General features: G+C 44.7%; 2 protein-coding genes across 3 annotated transcripts; both read right to left on the reverse strand.

Annotated features, from left to right (window-relative positions):
• Positions 1–1,038: 1,038 nt before the first annotated feature.
• Positions 1,039–3,942, reverse strand: crp1 (C-reactive protein 1). Of its 2 annotated transcripts, XM_067244892.1 has the most exons (4): positions 3,843–3,942; positions 3,587–3,656; positions 2,385–3,027; positions 1,039–1,928 (listed from the first exon to the last, which is right to left on the reverse strand). In XM_067244892.1, the coding sequence occupies exons 1-3, from the start codon at positions 3,843–3,845 to the stop codon at positions 2,417–2,419; spliced, it is 684 nt and encodes a 227-aa protein (XP_067100993.1). In that variant the 5' UTR covers positions 3,846–3,942; the 3' UTR covers positions 1,039–1,928; positions 2,385–2,416. The 2 variants fall into 2 exon arrangements, with proteins under 2 accessions (XP_067100993.1, XP_067100992.1); XM_067244891.1 differs by having other exon boundaries at positions 1,039–3,027.
• A 2,181-nt stretch (positions 3,943–6,123) lies between these two features.
• On the reverse strand, positions 6,124–9,642 carry stub1 (STIP1 homology and U-Box containing protein 1). The gene is made up of 8 exons (XM_067244890.1): positions 9,561–9,642; positions 8,453–8,682; positions 8,082–8,280; positions 7,616–7,781; positions 7,362–7,431; positions 7,190–7,246; positions 6,449–6,565; positions 6,124–6,350 (listed from the first exon to the last, which is right to left on the reverse strand). The coding sequence occupies exons 2-8, from the start codon at positions 8,564–8,566 to the stop codon at positions 6,225–6,227; spliced, it is 849 nt and encodes a 282-aa protein (XP_067100991.1). The 5' UTR covers positions 8,567–8,682; positions 9,561–9,642; the 3' UTR covers positions 6,124–6,224.
• Positions 9,643–23,492: the final 13,850 nt, after the last annotated feature.

The raw sequence follows: 23,492 nt of genomic DNA on the forward strand, positions 1-23,492 counted from the left end.
TAGCCTGCTAGTTTTGTCTGTTAACCTTGATATCCGAAATATCACGATAGGAAATCTAAAGTCTGCTTAACTTGCACAGCTTTGTGAAAAATAATCATATTACATCAAATAAGAAGTCATGTTGACAAGTTTAAACAATGAAACACAGACCTAACTTATTGTTTGATTGGGTTATTGAGGCTTAAGCAATGTGAACGTAGAAGGAGAGGCTCTCAAAAATCAAGTAAGAGGCCATGAGAATGTACTCACCTAACCGTTGAAAATATTTATCTTTCATACATACCGTTGTACTCCATATTTGTTCAAAGTTAGCCCCTCGATGTAGAACAGCAAGAATAACATGAGGTGAAGGGGGGGGGGGGGGCGGTTGCGTGTATATGTTGGTGCTGGAAGGAATGGCTCCTTCTGAACAAGGAGAGAGAGAGTAGAAGGCAGTGTGTCTGGACCAGGGGGCTGAGAAGCCAATCGGGGCAGATGGTTCAGAAAGGTGTTACCACACAGTGAGTGGGCACTGCGATTGATGCATTGCAACATTCAAGAAGGTGGAACATTTGGCAGCTGACCCGCAGTCAGAACTCATTCTGCTTGCCTCCTCCTCATTTAGCAGCCGCCAGAGAGCCAGAGAGCCGACGGGGGATTCGGTCAGAATAAACACACACATTCGGAACGCCGCACTTTCCCACCCTCAAGGGAGCCTGGAAACTTCTTCCTGTTTTCTCCAAAGAGGTCAAGATGGTGGTGACTGGGGAGAGGGAGTGCACGGAACTAGGCAGCATATGGGGCAGGGCGCGGAGGGACTACACCATGGTGCGGATTGTTTGTTGTCTGGGGTCAAAGGTGGAAGGATACAAGCCGTGATTAACTGTTCACACTCTCTCCCTCTCAAGGGACTATTTAACGTCAACTAAGTTGGCATGGGATGCCACGTTGCTATGCGAGAGCATCGTTGAAACCTGTGTCGGGTTTCATTTGACCAAAACATTAGAGATTAATTTTGACTTCTAAAGTCAATTTCTTTTTTAACGACATCCCATTTATTTCATCAAGGTAGGCTATACCTCTACTTAGAGGATACAGAACAGTTCAAAGACATAATTTCTCTTTATTAACACACGTTTTTAGTTATGCACATGTCAAGATTTAATTTCAGGCCCAAAAGCATTCTTACATCAGCTTAAAACATGGAACATTTATGAGAGTGAGTGTGCTAACCAAAGGCAACACGCAGTGGCTTTTAAACATTGTAATTGTTGTTTGTCTCTCAGCACTTTTAAAATATTAAGTATAGAAATAATGAATCGCCTTTTCATACTTCATATTTCTTGCTATAACCTTTTACTGACAACTCGTAACACAAAACCATGTCATTTTACGGTTTTCTGTGAATTCTATATGTAGGCCTACTGTATAGATTAAAATCAACTTCACTCTCGGACTTGGAGAATCTTTCCTTTTCATTACATATTCACAACATATGTCCTTAGTTATTAGTACGTAGCAAGATTGTGTACATATGATATCTATGCACTGCACTGCAAGAGCACTTTGTTAGAGAAACCATAGGGCATATAAAAATATGATGTACTGTAGGAATTACACAAGAACCTCAAACAACGAAAAAGTATAGGCTAAAGAAAAAGAAAACAGACGTGAAAATATGTTAAGATATGCACTGCCTTAGTGCTTAACATTTCCAAAAGCATTTATCTTTCTTCAAATTCGGTATATTATGACCATAACTGCTGCTGAAACCTTGAGCATAAAATAATGTTATAACACACCAGTGTGTTGCTTCGTGCATTGACACAAATGACGTCTGCAGAGTTGTGAGCAGCAATCCTGCCCCCCTGTGGCAACATCTTGCACAGCACTTACGTCACACTGTCCAGTGTTCGGGATGTGCAGGACGTCAGAGGGCTGGCTGAAGACTACCACGAGAAGTTGACACAATTAAATAAAAAAATTGGACAAATTCAGTAATAGCTAGCGTTGAAAATAATGATCCTTATTTTTGAAATCCTTTTAGTTAAATGACACGATAATATTATAACACAAGGAATGGATTTGGTTAAGGAGAACCAAGATTATTCTAAATATATTTTCCCTCTATTTAGTGAATACTAAGGCCTAGCACAAAGGGAAGATGAATGACCTTAATCAATCCAGTGCTCGGTTTCTCTTGTATATACAGTTCATGGCTTTCAAGATAATGTGAGTGAACCCATAATTTCCCACTTTGGCAACTACCAGGCGACAGGAAGTCCATGCAGGACTACCTCCCTCCTCAAGACCAGCAGTAGAGAGGGCCCGACACACAGACGAGAAGTTAAAAACAACCGCAGAAAAACATCACTATCACCAGCCCAGTCCAGACACACACATACCCATCTGTGCGAGCGCGTGACTCCACGCCAAGTCAGTCATCATCCACCACCATCACGTTCCCATTCAGCTGGTACTCGATGGTGGTCCAGTCAAAGATGTTGCCCTTGGGGACATGGTGGCCGTAGTGCCAGGCCTGGACCTGGCTCCTGGGGAGTACGTAGTCCCACATGTTGAGGTCGGTCACCTCCCCCACGAAGCTCTGCACAGCCTCCAGGTCCCCCAGGTGCTTGTCTGGGTCCTGCCCCAGCAGGACGGTGCCCTTGGGCCTCACTGTGTGGCCGGGCTTGTACACCTGGTAGGTGCTGCGCCGGCCGTCCACCCAGAAGGCCGACAGCCCAGAGCTGGACTCCCAGGTGAGGCACAGGCTGGTGCGGAAGGTGGAGATGGGCGGCAGGTGGAAGGAGACGCCGTCCCCGCTCAGGTAGAAGGACACACGTCCGTCCTTCTCGCGCCACACGTTGAGCTCGTCGTAGTCGGAGGTGCGGTAGGCGAAGAGGATGATCTGACGCTCGCCCTGCAGCTCCGTGGCAACGCGCATGCACAGCGTGAACGAGCGCAGCTCCATCTCCTTCTGGGGGATCAGGGCCACGAAGCTGAAGTCTGTCTCGTAAGGGAAGACCAGGACCTTGCCACCCAGACCCACTGGTACAGGCCATCAGCACACACACACACACACACACACACACACACACACACACACACACACACACACACACACACACACACACACTCACACACACACACACACACACACACACACACACACACACACTCTCACACACACACACACACACACACACACACACACACACACACTCTCACACACACACTCTCACACACACACACTCACACACACACACACACACACACTCTCACACACACACACTCACTCACACACACACACACACACACACACTCTCTCACACACACACACACACACACACACACACACACACACACACACACACACTCTCACACACACACTCACACACACACACACACACACACACACACACACTCTCACACACACACTCACACACACACACACACACACACATTTGTTTTCCATCAGAACTGGCACTGGCACGCATCGACATAATCCTTTTTCATCGTATTTTCATATTACAAATAACAATACAGGTCCATTTGTGACACCATTATGCTCACATTATGCTCAAAATCATTATGCTCAATATCATACCTTCACTGGCTGAACACATGCCAAAGAAGCACAGTATGAGAATGCCAGCAACCTTGTCACTGCAGACACTCTTCCAAGACAAAGCAGACAAAGGACAAACTATTAACAAAAACACACACTGTGTCTCTCAATACTAGCTCTGCTGCCCAAACACCAATATCCATTGTTCAGCAAATTGCCTATCATTGTCAAGCTTATCTTGGCTACAGAGTACTTTGTATTGGAATAACTCAAACATAAAGATAACATTTCTTACCATGTTTATTTCTCCAGAGGGCCTTGTGATGGTCACTCGGTCAGGCTGGCTGTGGTAGTTATGCCAGGGAGTCTGAGTCCTCTTCCCTCCCAGCACAAACCATGACATCAGCTGAGCAGCCCTTTACAGTGACAATGGGTCGCGTGGCTTTGGAGCTGACTGACACTGGGGTGTCTGTCTGACAAGCAAACACACACACTTTCATCTTTGGTCATGTTCGCCTCAGACAGACACAGTGTTGTTGCCAGGAACAAGACATGTGAAGACAGCAGTGTTCAGGTCAGCCCTCATGGGACGATAAACTTGGACATCTACACCTTTATGCCACGTACCTCTCTGAGACTAGCTGAAGCATTTTCCATTTGTTGCATTCTAGATAGTTTTTTACATATTTATAATATGGACATTAGATTTGAGAAAAGAACAGCACAAGTCTGATGTTTGTGTTATCAACATATCTACATTTAATACAGTTGTTTTTTTTTCAAGCTCTCCATAGTTCCACTAAGCTTCGACTGGTTCCATGAAGAAGAAATAAAATCAGAGATCTGCAAGCAAACATATTTACATAGCCAGCACCTTCAACCAAGCACAAACACACGTTTAGACAAGAGGAAGTAGAGATATCTGTAAACTACTGGACCTGGGCAGAGAACGGTCTCCTTGAAGGGATGTCATGCCCATTTTAAAGCCCCTAACCAAGAAACTGTCATGTGGATTGTCCTACCTTTACAGCATATCTACCTAGAAAGCCGAAACAAGGCAGAAGATTTTCCAGCAATTGAATGAGTAACCCCAAACCTACTGAAAACTCTGCACTGGTTCATGGAAAAGGCAGTCGTTTTTAATTGCAGTTCTTACGAATACTTCCTTGACGGGTGTAACACCTTTCTGATTGGTGTACATTATGGAAGTAGAATTTGTTTCAAAAATAAAGGTTGAGGGGAGAACAAATTCAATCACTGTTGCTAGATGTCTACGACTGTTTGCTTGTCTTGGTAAAGCACATCTGAGTCACTTCACACATCTCCATAGGTGCTCAAAGCCATCTTATGTAAACAGCAGTTCCTCCAGCCCAAAACATTGTCCAAGCTCACAGCCCATTGCCTTCCTACAGCATTAACATTACAGAATATTTCCCAAAGCAGCTTCCAAGAACTTCAAAAATCAAGCAGAAACAGGAAAATAGATCTCAGGAGAAATTAAATTCATTAGACATTTCAATAATGAACCAAATATAGATGGGACCCCTTATATTTCTGTTCCAGCTCACTTAATTTTATACCATTCATAACTCAACCTAGGATTATGAAAACAATGCATTTTTTGGTGCTAATAATACATACAACTTGAAGACTTAAACCTATTCACTTTTACTGTACGTTTGCATATAGTACATTCAACGTAGTATAATTGTCTGTTAACCGGTACTGATATGCAATGAGCAACATTCTAGTTCTGTTGGTGACTATGTGATGCAGACTTCAATTTGGTTAGTTAGTTCTTCGGAACCCATTCCAAAACAACATTCTGCATTTAAAATGAATTACTCTGGATTTGTTGAAAACAGCATTTTGGCATCTGGTCATGTCAACATGTCTGAGGGAACACCAACACAAACTGAGGGAAACCATTAGTAATAAACTAAGTACAATACATGTAATTCCCCCGCGCCCCCCACCCCCCAAAAAAACTACTAAATAAAATAAACAATACTGGATGATGAGCCAAACAAAAGGCCAATATGTTTCAGCAGAATATTGATGGTTATATCAGACAGAAAACTGGTATTTGTACATAGAGGGAGTTCTGAAACACCTGAGTGCAGTGTGATGTGTTCAGAGAGGATTGTGGCACTGAGACAGTAAGACAGACAGACACAGAGAGAGAAAGAGAGAGAGAGACAGAGAGAGAGACAGAGAGAGACAGAGAGAGACAGAGAGACAGACAGAGAGAGAGAGGGAAAGAGGGAGAGAGAGAGAGAGAGCGACAGAGAGACAGGGAGAGAGCAAGAGAGAGAAAGAGAAATGGGGGTGGGCGGGTTTTCCTTCACCATGGGGGAGTGCAAGATGGAGAGAGAGAGGATGGAGATGACAGAACATTAAAGGGAGAGAGAGACCTGCAGAACAAGGCTCTTAGTTGGGGGCACAGAGGATGGACAGCAGACACGAAAGAATGGAGACCTAGAGACGATGGCTCTCGTTAAGGTAGTCCATAATGTGACCGTCAGCCCCTCCTGCATTTGTGTGTAAAGTGCATATCCGGTGGGGGGGGGGGGGGGAGGGGGGGGGGGGGATCCAGGGTTCGAATCCCCTCTCTCCAGACATTCCTCCTCTTCTCTGCAGGCCGGTGGAGGTCTGCAGGAGCCCGGAGCGTAGGTGCTCAGTAGTCCTCCACCCAGCCGTTCTCCTGGATGAAGGCATCGATCACCTCCTTCATGGCCAGGTTAGGGATCAGCTGGTCCTGGGTCAGAGGACTCCGAGTCACCGGGTCGAAATGTCCCACTCGCTTCAAAAAGAAAGAAGATGTCGTCATCCGCGCTAGGCGCACGTTTCTTTGATGCTTTGAAGTACTTGACGTGCTCACTGGTTTCCATGGTAGCTTACCTGTAGATGCTCCTCGATGTCTTTGCGGTCGTAGGTGATGCCACTAGGGGTTATGCACGGCTCCCTCATCAGCTCGAAGCTGATCTTCCCACAAAGGTAGTCAGGAATCTCGCGCTTCTGTGGTGATGACACAACATGTCATAGCCCTCTGCATGCACTCGTATGTACTGCATCCAGTTATCCAGTTAATAACTCAAGTCAACTTATAGCCGTCCTGTAACCAAGTTATAGTACGGAAGAATATAGTACGGAGCTTCACTGCACTCGTCAAACTAACCTAAAGTAAACCATGCTAATGTTAAACAGTCTCTGTGACTGAAGAAGCCTTACTGGTGCATTGTTGACTAGCAACTGCATGACAATGAGCTAAGTAAGCTAGGCACCAAAGACAGCATAGTTAATTTGTGACTAACAAGCAACTGGAGGTATCGGTTGCCGTAGAAACAGCTTGATCTAGAAAAAGGAGATGGATGCGGGTATATTCTAACAATGGCAGAGTCGAGAGCCAAAATGTGGGTGTTAGTCAGGGGAACAGTAGACAGGTGAAATATGTTAAAACACGGCCTAAAAACTCCTGTGGCAGTCAGGTTAAACTGAACAGTACATAATAACTACTGCATTATGTTATTATTTGATTAATCAGGCTCTGCTTGACGTAAAGCCATGCATAGTACACATTTCTGGCTCTACTAAAGAGCTGGCCCATAACACTAACACACAGCTTGAGTCATACACACTTACTTTTCTCTTTTCGTCCACCTGAGAGAAGAGCTCTTCCATGTCCTTAAGAAACCTATCCTGCACAGGACAGGTTAGTAGGTCAGTTACAGCTCTCACAAATGTCAGTACAGGGACGCGACACAAAGGAATACCAGAGGATTCTTTTCACACAAAATGACCAAGCCGAACTAACATGTTTCGATTTGATCTTGACAGCGTTGCTTCCATTTTGATTGTCCTCCTCCTGCTTGTCTTCCAGTTCCCTACGGGGGAGAAAAAAAAATGATATTGAGGAAGACATACAAATACCCTGCAGGGATAGCACAAGTTCAACTCAGACAACAGAACATAAAAAGCCAATACATGTACGTTTTTTCGAGAACGGATTCATATCACACAAACACACAAACGCTGAACCCTTTTCTAAATATGACTGGTCTCCCTCACCTCTCCTTCTCGGCCAGGATGAGTTTGGTGAGATAGGCGTGCAGTTCGTTCTCCTGGTTGATCCGTTTGTCTTCGATGCTGTTCCAGCGTTTCTTCTTGGCCATGCGCAGTGCGCTGGGGATGTCATCTCCGAAGTTCAGCCTCTGCTCTTTCGCCAGGTTGTAGGCTGGGGAAAGGCAGACAGCACGGTACAGTGAGATGCCTTGAGATTGCACAGAGTCACACTAACATCAAGTCACAAACGTGAAGAAAATAAAATCCTATATACATAAATAAGAGCATTTCAACTACAGGTTTCCAAATAGCTTCAATAAGGTTAGACTTCGAGACTGCCTTTCAATAGACCACTAGATATTCACAATGGATGTGATGGGAAGACGACCTAGTACATTCCAGATAGCTGACAAAGAGAAGACGACAAACACGGAGACGTTGTCAGTGTGTGGGGACCGAGATCCTGTCACACCTCTCTGCAGGTTGCCGATGGCCTCGTCGTAGTTCTCCAGCTCCAGGTGACACTGGCCCAGGAAGAAGTGTGCCTTGACCGACTGGCTGTCCAGCTCCAGGGCGTGCTTACAGTCCGACAGTGCCTTGTCATGCTGCTGTAGCTTGACGTGGCACAGCGCCCGGTTAGTGTAGTACACTGCCACTGAAGGATTACGGTTCTGCACACAAAAGGCAAACAGACAGACGTTCGTTGTAGTGTCTTAATTTGACTTACAGGTTAATATGGCGAGAGTTCGTTCAACTACTGTGACGCTAATTTAAAGAAGGCCCTTGTGATAGAAGACTGAATTGGGCCCGGACAATGTACAGCTTTAAATTAGTAATACTCACGATGGCTTTACTGTAGCAGGTGGCCGCCTCTTGGTATTTGCGGCAAAGGAAAAGCCGGTTACCCTGTTCTTTTAGCTCCTGCGCCGTGGAACTCTTTTCTGGGCTGCCCGCCATCTTCTCCACCGGGTCCGCGGCGCCCGCTCCGCCCTGCTTCCCTATCCTGTTCCCCGTTTCTCCGGCTGGCTAGCTGACAGGTTGAAGACCGTCCTGTCACTTCTCTAACTCACACACTAGACGAAAAAGAAAATATTTAAGTTAAGCCTTGTTGACGCGTTGCTGCAATGCACCTGCATTGCGTTGGGAAATTGTGGTGAGGTGCAGTCGCTGTGGCAACTCAAAAACACTTAACCCCATGAACGTGCACCATCATCACATCAGCATCCCCATATCTGTGGGCCAGCTAACTGCATGTAGCTAGCCAGCCGACTAGCTTACGTCAAGACTTGAAAAGAAATAGCCGGCGCTTTTAGCTGGCTAGCTAAACATTAGCAAACCCAACCCCCTGGGGGAGAAACTGCAAAAAATTGCAGAGGTTTGCCACTGAGTATTAGCCAACTAATATAGAGACGAAAGAGCTCTATTAGGTGCCATTTGCTAGATAAATTACATGTCGGGGTTCCTGTAAACACTTTAGTTAGCTAGCTACTGTACTGAGTGCAACACGACGACTATTCTGACAATCAGGCAAGCCAAGACTCGTTTACGAATCACTAGCCAGGCTACCTGTCTAGTGCTAGCTAAATTGTTTGCTTGGTAGAAAGGCACACAAACAACATATTTATTTAAGTTTACCGTTGCTTGCTTAATAGGGTAATTGTTGGCTAGCTAATCCGAGCTTTAATTCGACTGACACCAGAAACACTTGGTAGCTAGATGCATTTATCCTTATTGAACATAAGGATAAAACAAGGCCCCAAATGTAGCTAGCAAGAGAGCTAAGCTAGTCCACAGACTACAGGTAGCCTAGCGCTAGCAGAAAAACACTTCGTTGCAACATCCCAGCGGCTGCGACCATCAAAGCTAGCCATCTACGAGTCCACTACGTTTCGCTCTAAAGAATGCTACTTTTACGATGCCGACCACTAAAACGCACCTTTTATCACCTTACCTTAGGAAATTAATTTCACATTCAGATGACAGAGATGTTGGAATATTTCAATTCTTATTAATTGATTAGCTTTTCCCATCACGGGCTGTCATCGTTTGTTGTTATACTGACGTCATGTCCTTTTAGACGGAAGCCTACGAGGTTCCTGCATTTTAGCAAAGTTGAACCAGAGCCTGTTTAAGGATATTCGACATTCTCTGGTTGAACATCCTTAACGTTGCTCAGATGTCGTTCAGAAAATAGCAGTATACATCGAGACAAATATAAAAAGGAATATATTGATAGAGAAGAGAATCTGTCTTTATTACTTCTTTACGTACTCTTGAGGATTTTAGGAATATCACTTCAACAAATTGATGCGATCCTAAAGTCCACAAGAGGGCAGTATATGTCCCCAGATCTCTAAAAGTCCAAAAGAGCTTTTTGTTTTCAAGAAAAGATCGAATCCTCTAAACTATCTTTGCAAAGTTTATTCACTTTTTTTGTTCTTTTTTTGGTACTCAATGAACAGATGAAAATATTGCCTATTTTCAGGCATCACTGTAGCCCTACAAACCCTTGTGAATTTAAATGGTCAGACCTATGTTAATGTCCATGGCATTACAGATATCAGAATTAAATTAAAGTTCTCTCACTTTGGCGCATGCATGGGGGTTGATAAACAATCAAGAACATGACAGGACATGACCAAGGCTTAGACCAAGCCTAACCCATCTACTCTCTCATCCACTCTTTGCAGACTTACTTTACAGATAGATACACTGAGCTATAAAAGATAATGTTGTCTCTCTGGGTATCCACCAGGATTGTTTACTGTAGGAAGAACATTCAGGTTTACTACCTTTACATTTAGTCATTTAGCAGACGCTCTTATCCAGAGCGAGTTACAGTAAGTACAGGGACATTCCCCCCGAGGCAAGTAGGGTGAAGTACCTTGCCCAAGGACACAACGTCATTTTGCACGGCCGGGAATCGAACTGGCAACCTTCAGATCACTAGCCCGATTCCCTAACCGCTCAGCCACCTGACTCCCTACTAACAGGGGAATTAGCCTTGGTATGACAAGGGTCACTTTCATCCATGCCCCTAGCCTTGGTGTCACAGGGCAGGAGGGGTGCACTGACAGGGGGATACAACGTATGATGGCTGGGATAGAGGATGAAAGAGTATGGTGGGTCTGCACACAGATCAGTGGGTGAGGATTAGGGTCCATCCCTTGAGCAAACACACTGATAATGTGTGAGGGGTCGTTAAAGCGGGGGGACAAACCAGAACTGCAGACCCAGCTGTGTTTACCCAGAGCCCCCAGTCTGGCCATGGGGTCCCCTGGTCCCATATCCCCCCACCCACACACCCCCCATGCCCTCAGCCATGGGAGAGGGGGGGAAAGAAGACCACAGCTGTATCAGAGTATTACTCATGATCACCAGTTTATCCCACAACGCCAGGCTCTCACACATAGCTGCATACCAGTCAGCACATAGATGGACGGAGGAATGCCAGCAATGACTAGGATGTAGCTAACTGTCAGACCTCAATGTCAAACACTCTCACTTTCACTCTCACTCTCACTCTCACGCTCTCTCTCTCTCTCTCTCTCTCTCTCTCTCTCTCTCTCTCTCTGTCTCTCTCTCTCTCTCTGTGTCTCACGCTCTCTCTCTCTGTCTCTCTCTCTCACACACACACACTTGTAATTGCAGACTTGGTTTCCTTGTTTGGTGTGCGATGACTTACTAAATATTTTTTTACTCAAAAGTGTTTGTTCCCTACAGTATGAAACACATGACATGGGCCAAAGGCTTGCTAAGTCCACCCCCTTCTCTTCCATTTCTTGCCAGCGTCCAACTGCCACCCCTTCCATTTGCCAATTCCCCCAGCTGGCTAGGCCTTCAGTCACCTTGGTAACACCACCAGGAAGTTGCCCAGGCTTCACTGGCACAGCTGAAAAGCTGTCACTTCCTGATTGATTCTCCTTTTCTCTGTCTCTGTGTAGCCTTTTGGCAGTGGCCTTCCTCATTCACCGCCAAGCTCAAACAAGAGAGGGAAGGGGAGCACACTCTCCTTATCACTGAAGCGGTGTCCAAGTTTAAAAGGGAAAGACAAAAGACTAATTATATGGCTTTGCCTTGTAACAAGGATTTCGGCTCATTCTCCGGGGGAAACACAAGGTATAGCCAGGACTCGCAGTGCAATGTTATAAAACCTTACTAGGAATGGTAATTAACAAATATAGCCTACTTGGGCAACAGGTATTGGACAATGTAGTGCAGGCTGATGAGACAAGCATGCTGACGTATGCGTGATGAGTGAATATGCATGCGGTTTCAAGCCTCCTTTTGGAGAACATTAGAATGCACCACTAATCAATGCTGACACCGAAAAGGCAGATGGGCATTGTTCTTCTGTCTGGTCAGACTGGCCAGGCCCTGTCTGAGGTGGACATGTCCGGGCTTGTTGTGGTGGCATGGTCAGATTACACCTTGCGTTCCCCAAGGTACCATGGCCATTGATTGTTGTTTTAAGCCAAGAACAAGATAACGATTTTGTGAGGCTGGAGGAGAATCCTACCCCTCACTATAATTGACTTCACTAACAATTGATCTAAAAACGGTTTGTTGTTAATCTTATTTGAAGATTGTATCCAGCCTGTTTAGTTTGCACCTTTCTGTATTATCAATGGTCTTTGGAGGAGGGGATCTCTCACTCAGTTTCTCCTTGTCCAGAGGTTTCTTCCAGATCTTCTCCAGCTGAGAGGTTTTTGACAAGTCTTTGTCTTGTTTTAGATCAGAGGGTTTAGATACTTTAGGTTTCAGTGCTGTTTCGTAGGCAACTGTGAAGTCCCTTATGACATCGGGTGTAAAATGGGCCACAAATGTAAAGTTTGATTTCATTATCACTGAAGCGGTGTCCAAGTTTAATAGGGAAAGACAAAAGACTAATTATATGGCTTTTCCTTGTAACAAGGACTTCGGCTCATTCTCCGGGGGAAACACAAGATATAGCCAGGACTCGCAATGCAATGTTATAGAACCCTACTAAGAATGGTAATTAACAAATATAGCCTACTTGGGCAACAGGTATTGGACAATGTAGTGCAGGCTGATGAGACAAGCATGCTGACGTATGCGTGATGAGTGAATATGCATGCGGTTTCAAGCCTCCTTTTGGAGAACATTAGAATGCACCACTAATCAATGCTGACACCGAAAAGGCAGATGGGCATTGTTCTTCTGTCTGGTCAGACTGGCCAGGCCCTGTCTGAGGTGGACATGTCCGGGCTTGTTGTGGTGGCATGGTCAGATTACACCTTGCGTTCCCCAAGGTACCATGGCCATTGATTGTTGTTTTAAGCCAAGAACAAGATAACGATTTTGTGAGGCTGGAGGAGAATCCTACCCCTCACTATAATTGACTTCACTAACAATTGATCTAAAAACGGTTTGTTGTTAATCTTATTTGAAGATTGTATCCAGCCTGTTTAGTTTGCACCTTTCTGTATTATCAATGGTCTTTGGAGGAGGGGATCTCTCACTCAGTTTCTCCTTGTCCAGAGGTTTCTTCCAGATCTTCTCCAGCTGAGAGGTTTTTGACAAGTCTTTGTCTTGTTTTAGATCAGAGGGTTTAGATACTTTAGGTTTCAGTGCTGTTTCGTAGGCAACTGTGAAGTCCCTTATGACATCGGGTGTAAAATGGGCCACAAATGTAAAGTTTGATTTCATTATCACTGAAGCGGTGTCCAAGTTTAATAGGGAAAGACAAAAGACTAATTATATGGCTTTTCCTTGTAACAAGGACTTCGGCTCATTCTCCGGGGGAAACACAAGATATAGCCAGGACTCGCAATGCAATGTTATAGAACCCTACTAAGAATGGTAATTAACAAATATAGCCTACTTGGGCAACAGGTATTGGACAATGTAGTGCAGGCTGATGAGACAAGCATGCTGACGTATGCGTGATGAGTGAATATGCATGCGGTTTCAAGCCTCCTTTTGGAGAACATTAGAATGCACCACTAATCAATGCTGACACCGAAAAGGCAGATGGGCATTGTTCTTCTGTCTGGTCAGACTGGCCAGGCCCTGTCTGAGGTGGACATGTCCGGGCTTGTTGTGGTGGCATGGTCAGATTACACCTTGCGTTCCCCAAGGTACCATGGCCATTGATTGTTGTTTTAAGCCAAGAACAAGATAACGATTTTGTGAGGCTGGAGGAGAATCCTACCCCTCACTATAATTGACTTCACTAACAATTGATCTAAAAACGGTTTGTTGTTAATCTTATTTGAAGATTGTCTCCAGCCTGTTTAGTTTGCACCTTTCTGTATTATCAATGGTCTTGAGAGGAGGGGATCAAAGGGTTTAGATACTGTTGGTTTAAGTGCTGATTTGTAGACAACTGTGAAGTCCCTTATGACATTGTGTGTAAAATGGGCCACAAATATAAAGTTTGATTTCATTTTAACAATAGCGTTACAGTATAACACAGTATATTTTATATTTATCGTAGTTCAATGGGCCATTCAGTCAACATCCTGACACAGATGTGAAGGGAAGTGTGAGGCTGCGTGAGGCCAGGGCCTTCAGTGTGTGTGACACCTAAAAGGTCACAGGTCATACACACACCTCGGTGGGCCTGATTAAGCTTCCTGTTCGGGGAAGGGGTGTGGAATAACATCTGTACTCCTGGCGCCCTCAGGGAAAGATACATCAACGTCTTTAACTCAGATAAACACACACACACAAACGCAGAAACACACGAGCACCCCAAAACACATTCATGCTTGTCCACTTCCAGAAACGGTCAGACCTGTCCTAAAGGCTCAGAGTTCATTTATTCAGACTGTATTTGCCTGTACTTGCATAAGTACAATAAGGCAGTAATACAGTAGAAAACAGGGACTAATATAAACATAAAAAATACTATCTATAAACATTTAAGATTAATACATTAACCTATCTGAAAGATGGTGTCTGTTTCAAACATGTAATGTACATTTAATAATAAAATTTTAATTAAACTTTTTTTTTTAAAGTTGAATAAATTCTTCTTGTTCTTTAATTCTAGGTGTTCTTCCTAGAATCTTTCACACCCAGGGGGGTTAATGCTGCACCGCCCTGGACTGGCCCCCCACCCTCTCACCTCCACCCTGGCTGCTTTGATGGATGTATGGTGGCTGGGGGTGTGGGTGACGGCTCCATGCCATGTATCACCGGTGGGGGAGGTGTTTAACAATTAAGTTTTTGGAGGGAATTCAAAACTACTGTGTCAGACCCAAGGGAGATGTACCATCCCCCTTCCAACACCCCCATGCCCCATAAAGTCATCCTGTCTTGGGGTCACAGTCCCACCCCCCCTACCCCAGCCCCCAGTAACCTCCTCGCAACCACCTCCCCCCAGTATAATCCTAAAGAGCTTAGCCAGACAGAAAGGGGGTAGGGGTTAAATAAGTTTGTGTGTGCGTGTCGGTATGTGTGTGTGTGTGTGTTAGGAGAGGCTAGACAGAGTTCTGAGGTAAAAGAGGAAGGGAGGGGTATCCAGGGAGAGGCAGGAAATGGCTGACACAATATCTGACAGCACATTCCTTTACATTAGACTCAATAATTGTAAGCACACGCACACTCACTCACACACACACACGCACACACACACGCACACACACACCTGTATGTTGGTGCACATAGAACGAGGGACCATGTTGCTTCGTATAAAAAGTATAATTTAACTATCAGCTCTGCAATGATTCACAGTCAGTACAGACACTTTTATCACCTCATATCTCATATTGATGATTCTGCTTGTTTATGGGTAGACACAGATGGAATTTTGTAGAACGCAGCCAGCGGTTGTTAAAATGATAAGTTTGGTACTCCTCTCAAGTCTGAACACTAGACTGTCGTTCCCTGGTTCCCTCCACTTCTAAATTGTCGGTCCAGTTATGTGTTGTCATGTAAAGTTGCTGAAAGCATCTCTTTGTGGTCCAAGAAGTGTGTAGTCGGCTAAATCCAAATTGGGCGGTAATCAGATCAGTGAAAAGAGTTTGACGGACGATCAGTGACAAGCACTGGACCCCGGAGAACGTGAGGGTTGCCAGGGGTCAAGGCTGGGGGTCGGAGGTCACTCTTTCAAAGTTGCTCAATCGAAGGGTCATTAAATCCCATCTTTGTGCAATACCACAGTGTGGAGCGGTTCCATTGGATGCCCTCATATTCTCCAGGATCGACAAGCTTCCGTGGCCTCTGCAGGCCTCTGCGGGCCTGGGGTTCAAACAGTGCAGGAATGGGCTTCTCCTCCAGAACCTAGCTGGCTGGCTGGCAGGGGGGAAATTGATTTAGGCTCACGCCTGTCCCTCAAAATCTATTCTGAGCGAGATCAGAAACTAGTAGATCTAAATAAGATGAATATACACTGATGAATAGTTTAATACAGCGACGAATGGACAAATCAGCCTCCCACAAAATGCTGCAATCCAGTGCATCAATGTGAAATACAGGTCCATTGAAACTTGGATGGAAATCATAATCATAAAGTTTTTCAAAAGCATGTTTGAATGGATTCAAACCAACTATTTCCAAGAACTGGTTTCATGTAAGCTATTTCTGTTAACATTTTATGTAATTTCTTGTAAAATGTAAAACTCAAAAAGTCAAGTTGCTTTTACAATCCAATTGTGTTCAATGAAGTCCATGAAAACCCCTGAAATTGGGCTTAACTGCACAGAAGAGTAATCCACAGAGCGGCTTTACAGCCCCCAGTCCTGGTACTTTTTATTCACCCTCTGGATGCGTGTTATCTCATGTGTAAAGTATGTCGTCTCCGGGGCGTCTTGTCTCATCTTTGTTTTCCAACGCCTGCCGTCCAAATTTCCATCACAAACATCTCACCCTAGCTGACCCAGAGGCACTCTCTATGGAAGAGGCTGATTAGGACCCATGCATGTGCTGATAGACCCGAGCTAAAGCCTTAAGTCAGGGCTTTGTGTGTGTGTCTGTGTGTGACAGAACTGAAAGACAAATGCACACTCTTCCAATATGGTCTGTAATTATTCACAATTTCCCTCTCCTTTTCTCTCCTCTGTGTCTCGTTCCCTCTTTCTCTCCTTCACTTCTCTACAGACAGTGTTCACGGCGCAGACACACAGTCCCGCTACATTCAAGAGTCGTTCAGTCGCAGGACAGAGTCTGTTTTGTCTGCTCCCTCTCTTGTACTCTTTCGACGGCCTCGGGATCATTCACAGAGAGAGCCAAATGACCACATGGAGCTGTGAGATAAATATTTAGCGTTCCAAAAATGCTTTACAGAATCTTAAATTCAGACAGCCAGTAACTGGTCACTTCCGAACGTTTAGCGTTTTAGTCAAAGATTTAAAGGTGGAATTTTTTTATTTATTAAACAATATCATTCAAAACCAAACTTATTTTTTAATACATAAAAAAATATACTTATTGACACTGGATTTGGTTATACTTTCGTTTGGTTCTAGTCACCGTGGCAACAAGTTAGTTTAAAACCACCAAAGTCAGTTAGTTTTAATCACACCAAAAAGACAGCCGTTACAGAGCAGCCACACCAAGGCACTCGGCACATGCCAGCTATGGCATGTTGTTTACATTCAAACGGATGTCAACGTTGCCAAGACAATATAAACAACCCCCCAGTATGTCCCCAGGGCACAGGTGACATGATACCCCCATGGGGAGAGATGAGTAGAAGGGGGGAAGTGCTGGGGGGGGGGAGGAAGAGGGGGGGGGGGGCAGTTAAATGATGGGTGGACACCAAAAATTGGCGGTTCCCTCAAGGGGTTCCCCCAACAAAGAGTCTACATTTGCAACAGATGTGTTGGTTTTTAAAAGACAGTCCTGTCGGTCACCAGAGCAGGGCTCAGGTGTTGAGAGACCTCGGCAGAGGCAGCGTCTCTTGTGTGATGGCATCTCAAAAGGAAACATGACCAGGGCACAGATAATACCAAGGTCACTGAGAAGGCTGAACAATTCTCTTTGAAGTATAGATTATGCAGCATCTGACAGTCTAAATGGTTCTGGATGTGGGATATTGCCAAATAACAACCACAAGACACTAATCAAATATATTAATACTCAATAAAACCTAATATGAATACATGAAACTGTTAAGTGAATGTATTTTCTTGGAAATTTTGCTGAATATTGTGGAAACACACATCATGGAAATATATGTGGCTGTATACTTCTGCTCATATCACAACAACAGAGTCTGTAACCCAAGAGAGAGAAATGGGTGAGTGAATTGTCTCAGGCGTAATCCTATCTGTAGACAGTTTCATTATACTGCTGATGGGAGAGTGGGGGGGCTGAGAAAATTAAGGCTTTTGGTGCAGGCGAAGTTGAGACAGGGTATATGTGTGTGTGTGTGTGTGGTGGGGGTGGGGGGGGGACTGGCATGTGTCTATTGTCTGAACCTACCATTGTATGGATCTTTAAAAATGTGTGTGTGGTGTGTGTGTGTGTGTGTGTGTATGTTGGCTAATTATGTGGTGTGCAGCCATGGATGAACCCTCGAACACAATGCACAGAGAAGTCAGAAGCAGAGAGCAAGCTCTGGAGGAGGGGAGCTGAATGTCTAACAAGACTGCAGAAGAAGAAGACCAACCATGCGTGCAACACATGGGCGAACCTAAACTTAAATGTGTGCAGGCCTTGTGACTGAATACATGGTGTGTAACTGCTTCTGTTTCTGTGTGTGTGTGGGTGTAGGAACCAAAGCCGACGAAAAGACATTTTGAGTTTTGTATTTTCTAAATGTTTAAGTTTACTGTGGTTTTACGTCCAGGCTACAATGAGGGGGTGTGGTTTCCTTCTACACAGATAAAAGGGTGTGGTTTTCTAAGGTAAAGGGGTGGGTTAGCAGTAACGGCGGAGCGAAATGGTTTTTTGACCGTAAAGATAACGTGAAGTTTGTAACAAGTGAGTACCAAGAAAAATTGGAAATAGTTTTCATTGTGGGATCCCGTCTGAGAGAAGCTTGGGGAAATGTTTGGTTAAGAATAAAAATAAAGAACCGATTCAACAAAGAACGAGTCAAGACTAACTGTGCCTACTGCTGACAGAAGTGGATTTGATACACAATTCAAATTTGACACGACATTGGGTGAGGAGTGTGGCTGTTTGTGAGAGAAACATAAAGAAAGAGAAAAAAGAAAAACTAAGGCAGAGGGAAAATATGTGGTCTAACAAAATGACAGCAACGAATACCTCGACATTGTAAAAAATATCAACAGCGTAATGGAACACCACCTCAGTCAGCGATGCAGAACGAGACACAGTTAAACTTTGTCTGTTGTCTTGTGTTGCTACTGATGGTGTCCGTAGACCTGAAAGGCTCATATTGACCGCCAGAATATACATCAATTGTTCTCAATTGCATTGTATCTCAAATATGCTCTTTAAATAGGGGTGTAGGTGGGGGTGACAGATTGCTTAGGGCTTTCTATGGACATGTTAAACACCACAGCCATTGTCAGTTTTGGAGGGATAGTGGTTCTTGAATTTCCCTCCAAGATTATACAGCCAATCGTAGTATACTTATGCAAACGACTGATTGATTGATTGATTCCCTGATAATTATAATGAAAAACAAACCACAAGAAGATGTATTTTTACATTGACGTACCCATATGAACTAAGCTACAATAATGACTGTGTGAAACACGGTGTGACTTTATTATAACTGTTTTGTTGTTATTCAGGGGAGAAACCATTCAGCATCTGATTAAACTGCTGTTGAATAATGCATGTCTCCCAATTATATCGTTATAATTCCAACACTGACACAACTCTGCTTCTCAGAGATCTCATTACATAGTGATAATATCAATGACAGGGACTCAAGAAAAAGGGCTTAACCGCCAAAAAACTTTTGTCCTGACTTTCATTGTACAAAAACAAAGTGTGTGTGTGTGTCTGTGGAGGAGGAGGGGTGGATACAACCCTGGCAACATCTGTCTTGCTATGGCTAATTGTAAAACATTCTACCTATTGTCAGTTTTGGAGGGATACCACTCTTAAGGTTTCCCTCCAAGATGCTTCGGCCAATGGTGGACCTCGGGGTGGAGGTGGGGGAGGAGTCAGAGACTGGAACACCTCTGTCTGACCCCCAGCTGGACTCTGACAACACTGACCCTCAGCATAGCATCATTACTGTTGTCTACTATAGCATGGCAATAGCAGTTTACTCTTGTGTGCCACTGTAAGTGGTATAGGGAGTTGTAGTTTTTCAGTAAAGGCTAATGATCCTCATAAACATACAGTGGTGGTCATGGGGGGAAAGTTGGGTGTTGGCTAGGCAGGGGGTGGGGTGGGGTGGGGTGGGAGGTTAAAAGTCAGAAGACAAAAGTGCAGTTCCCTCCAAAAACACACCCACCATAGCCCACACACCCCAACGACTCACCACACAATAAACTCACCCCTAACTCACACACACAGTTCCCACACGCACACACAGACATTCATATAAATATAAAACCACTTTCCAAAATGGATGTTGGAAACATCATCAGTCCTAAATAGTCCACCATGTCTCAATCTCTCTCTCATCTCTCATACACACACGCATACACATACACACACATGAAGAGTCTCTCATTTGTGACTTTCCATTGATTGTCATAAGTCAACGTCTGTCTTCTCTGCTGACTGGCCTTTGAGGAAACCCACCTCACAAAGACTGGCTCTTGTTTGCCCTGGAGCTAAAGCTCTTCTTCATGTGCTCCTCAGCAGTGAGGTATGCCAGAGCCAGCAAGCGACCGTCAGGGGTGACTGCTGTTCTGTTGACCCTCTCCTTTTGAAAGCCCATTTCATTTCAATGATACTATCGTTATCTGCTTACACTGTGAGATAACAGAACATAGACCACCCTCTCTCTGTCTCTCTCTCTCTCTCTCTCTCTCTCTCTCTCTCTCTCTCTCTCTCTCTCTCTCTCTCTCTCTCTCTCTGTCTCTCTGTCTCTCTCTCTCTCTGTCTCTCTCTCTCTGTCAGCTTCGTTGTCTCTCTCTCTCTCTCCTTTCTTTTCTCTCTTGTAGAATAATATATATCTCAAGCTTGATCAATATTTCTCTTTAACACACTGCCAATGCGGGTAACTAAACAGTAGTTCTGAATGTCTGAACAACATACACATTGTTTGAAGTCTGAACAGTGTAAAATACACACGTCACATCTGGATTGATACTGTCTTGATAATCGTATCTATGATGGTAACATACTCTCTGGACTTTTATGAGAAATATATAAATATATATATAATTTCATTGAAGTTTAGTGAAGACTGTTAAGGCTAATTTGAAAGAAAAATGACTTGACCACTCCAGATAGTAAAGACCACTTTCCCCTCCCCCTCCTCACACCTGCACCCTTCTTCCCTCCACTTCAGTAATGAAAGACCCTCAAGGGCACCCAGCTGTGACCCCTGACCCTTGGAGCACTAATTACATTATATTTCTCGACCAATCCCCTGAGCTGTCTTGGCAAGGGCCGGAAGTCAGTCTATGTTTACGTTAAGTCACTTGGGTTGAGTGTAAGGTCCATGAGGCCCACCAGTGATTGGTTGATGCTAAATTCCTTCATCAACACACAGGATCTGAGATAAATGAATTGGTCCTGATATTTTGAGATTAAATGTTCCTGGGTTTACTCATGGAAACAAGAAGTGAAATGGATCTTTCTGCATGTTTTCCTGTGTCAAAGATTTACGTGACAGAGGATGTTGAGTCTTGAGTATCATGTTGAGTGTGTATGGTAGTATTGTGGTGGTTGAGCTAAATGGTGCATTACCTGTTTATGAGAGCTAAGTAGCATTCTCAATGTCTCTCTGTGCGGTTCCAGCTGCGTTTGCAATCCACACCCACTCTGTGTTTATCTTTTAGGACTCTCGTAGCTTTGACTGTCCCACTGGGCCCTACACACACACACACACACACACACACACACACACACACACACAGACACACATAAACAAACATGCACACCAACTACTCCTACTACATACATACACACACACACAAACAAACACAACCCTTAGAAAGAGCAATGAGAGACAGGTGTTGGTTTTCACATAGTGCTCTCATAGGGGCTTGGAGGGGAAACACAGTAGTTTGCGTGGGATCCCTGTGTTAGTGTTTACCACAAGCCTGCCCTGACCAGCCAGCCAGACCCGAAAGACGGTCACATGACTCTGAGAACAGGACAGGAGCCCCTCACCTGCTGCTGATGGGAAGACGCCCGCCTCGACGATCCCACGACTCGCTCGCCTCGACGATCCCACGACTCGCTCGCCTCGACGATCCCACCCCACTGAAAACCTGCAGGTTCACGTCCACTCTCGAGTTTCTGTCCAGGAGGACCCATTCCCAGGAGGACCCATTCCCAGGAGGACCCATTCCCAGGAAGACCCATTCCCAGGAGGACCCATTCCCAGGAGGACCCATTCCCATGGGTCTGATATGATCTTCCAAAGATTTGTTCTATTTGTTGCAAGAGGACATCCTGTAAAACATGAATTTTAGCGGAATGTGCTTATTTAATGAATACTGTTTGAAAGATGAAATATGCACACACACACACACAAACTGAACGTATGCATGCACAGTACAGCAGTCACACAGATCTGGACAAATCTGTCTTCTCAATCATTGTGTCAATTGTACTACGAGGTAGTCCACAAAGTAGGCTTTCACAGTCTTCGCCAAGCCCTGTAGGTTCCTATACATCAGAGCCATCCAGTTCCTTTGAGCAGCACTGCACTGTAGCCCAGGGGCTTTTATCCCAGGGAAAGGTCACCAGGTGAGGTCATCCATGTCCCCAATCTCGACCTACCTGCCCGGGAAAGTCAGGACCATGAATGTGTGTTTGTGTGTGTGTGAGGGAGAGAGAGATAGAGAGATAGAGAGAGAGAGAGAGAGAGAGAGAGAGAGAGAGAGAGAGAGAGAGAGAGAGAGAGAGAGAGCGAGAGAGAGGCCGGGAGTTGCTACAGAGTCAAGGTTCCGTAAACGTAAGTCACACTACCTCGCCAGTCCCTCCTATGGCAAGCACACACACATACACACACATACTGACACAAATACCCTCTCTTTTGTCACACACAGCAGCATAAATATACCAAACAAATACGCACAGTACTAACAGACACATACCAACTCTCGTATGCGTACAAAAGCAATGTTTAAGGACACTGCGTTCTCGGGCCAGTGAGAATGCTCTGAACACAGATACAGACAGACAGAGTCTAAGAAAAAGTGTGGGAGAGAGAACTGTAAGAGAAAAAGAAAGAAGGGTAGAAGGTGAAAGAGAGAGATACAAACAGACCTTCCTGAACATCCTCTGTAGATAGAGCACAAAGTCATAGCAAAATTGAAATCAAAACACATCCAGCTGCACACTTGTTCAGGTCTGCTTGTTAGGGTCAAGCTAGTTTACTGCACACCAATTTAGTGATGGCTGCAATGCATTTTGCGTGGATGCTTACATGACCATATATGAATGTTGGTACATGCACACCGATGCCAAGTCATGGTCATGGTGTCATGGCTAACTAGGTTTAGGTACTAATATATTCATTTCTCCAGGACTCCCGTTACCCCCTACATCTCTCTCTTTGAAGCGCTGGTGCTTTGAAATTCCCCGGAGCGAACAGGGCTCCGTGCACTGAGACAATAGCACAGCTAGATGTCTGCACATGTGTCTTTGTGTTGGTTTGAGTCCTTGTCATAACTCCGTCAGAGTCTAACACACACACACGCATGCACACACTCTCAAGTCGCACACAAGCTCACTCGCTCTCTCTGTCTTATATACTCTCACTCTTTTCCCCTGCCACTTGCGCACACACGTACATTCAATGTCACTGTTTCACTTCAGTGAGATGGATGGCAATATGAGCACAAAAGAATATTTGATTTGG

The sequence above is a fragment of the Osmerus mordax genome, chromosome 10 (assembly GCF_038355195.1).
Source record: "Osmerus mordax isolate fOsmMor3 chromosome 10, fOsmMor3.pri, whole genome shotgun sequence".
In the NCBI taxonomy this organism is placed as follows: Eukaryota; Metazoa; Chordata; class Actinopteri; order Osmeriformes; family Osmeridae; genus Osmerus; species Osmerus mordax.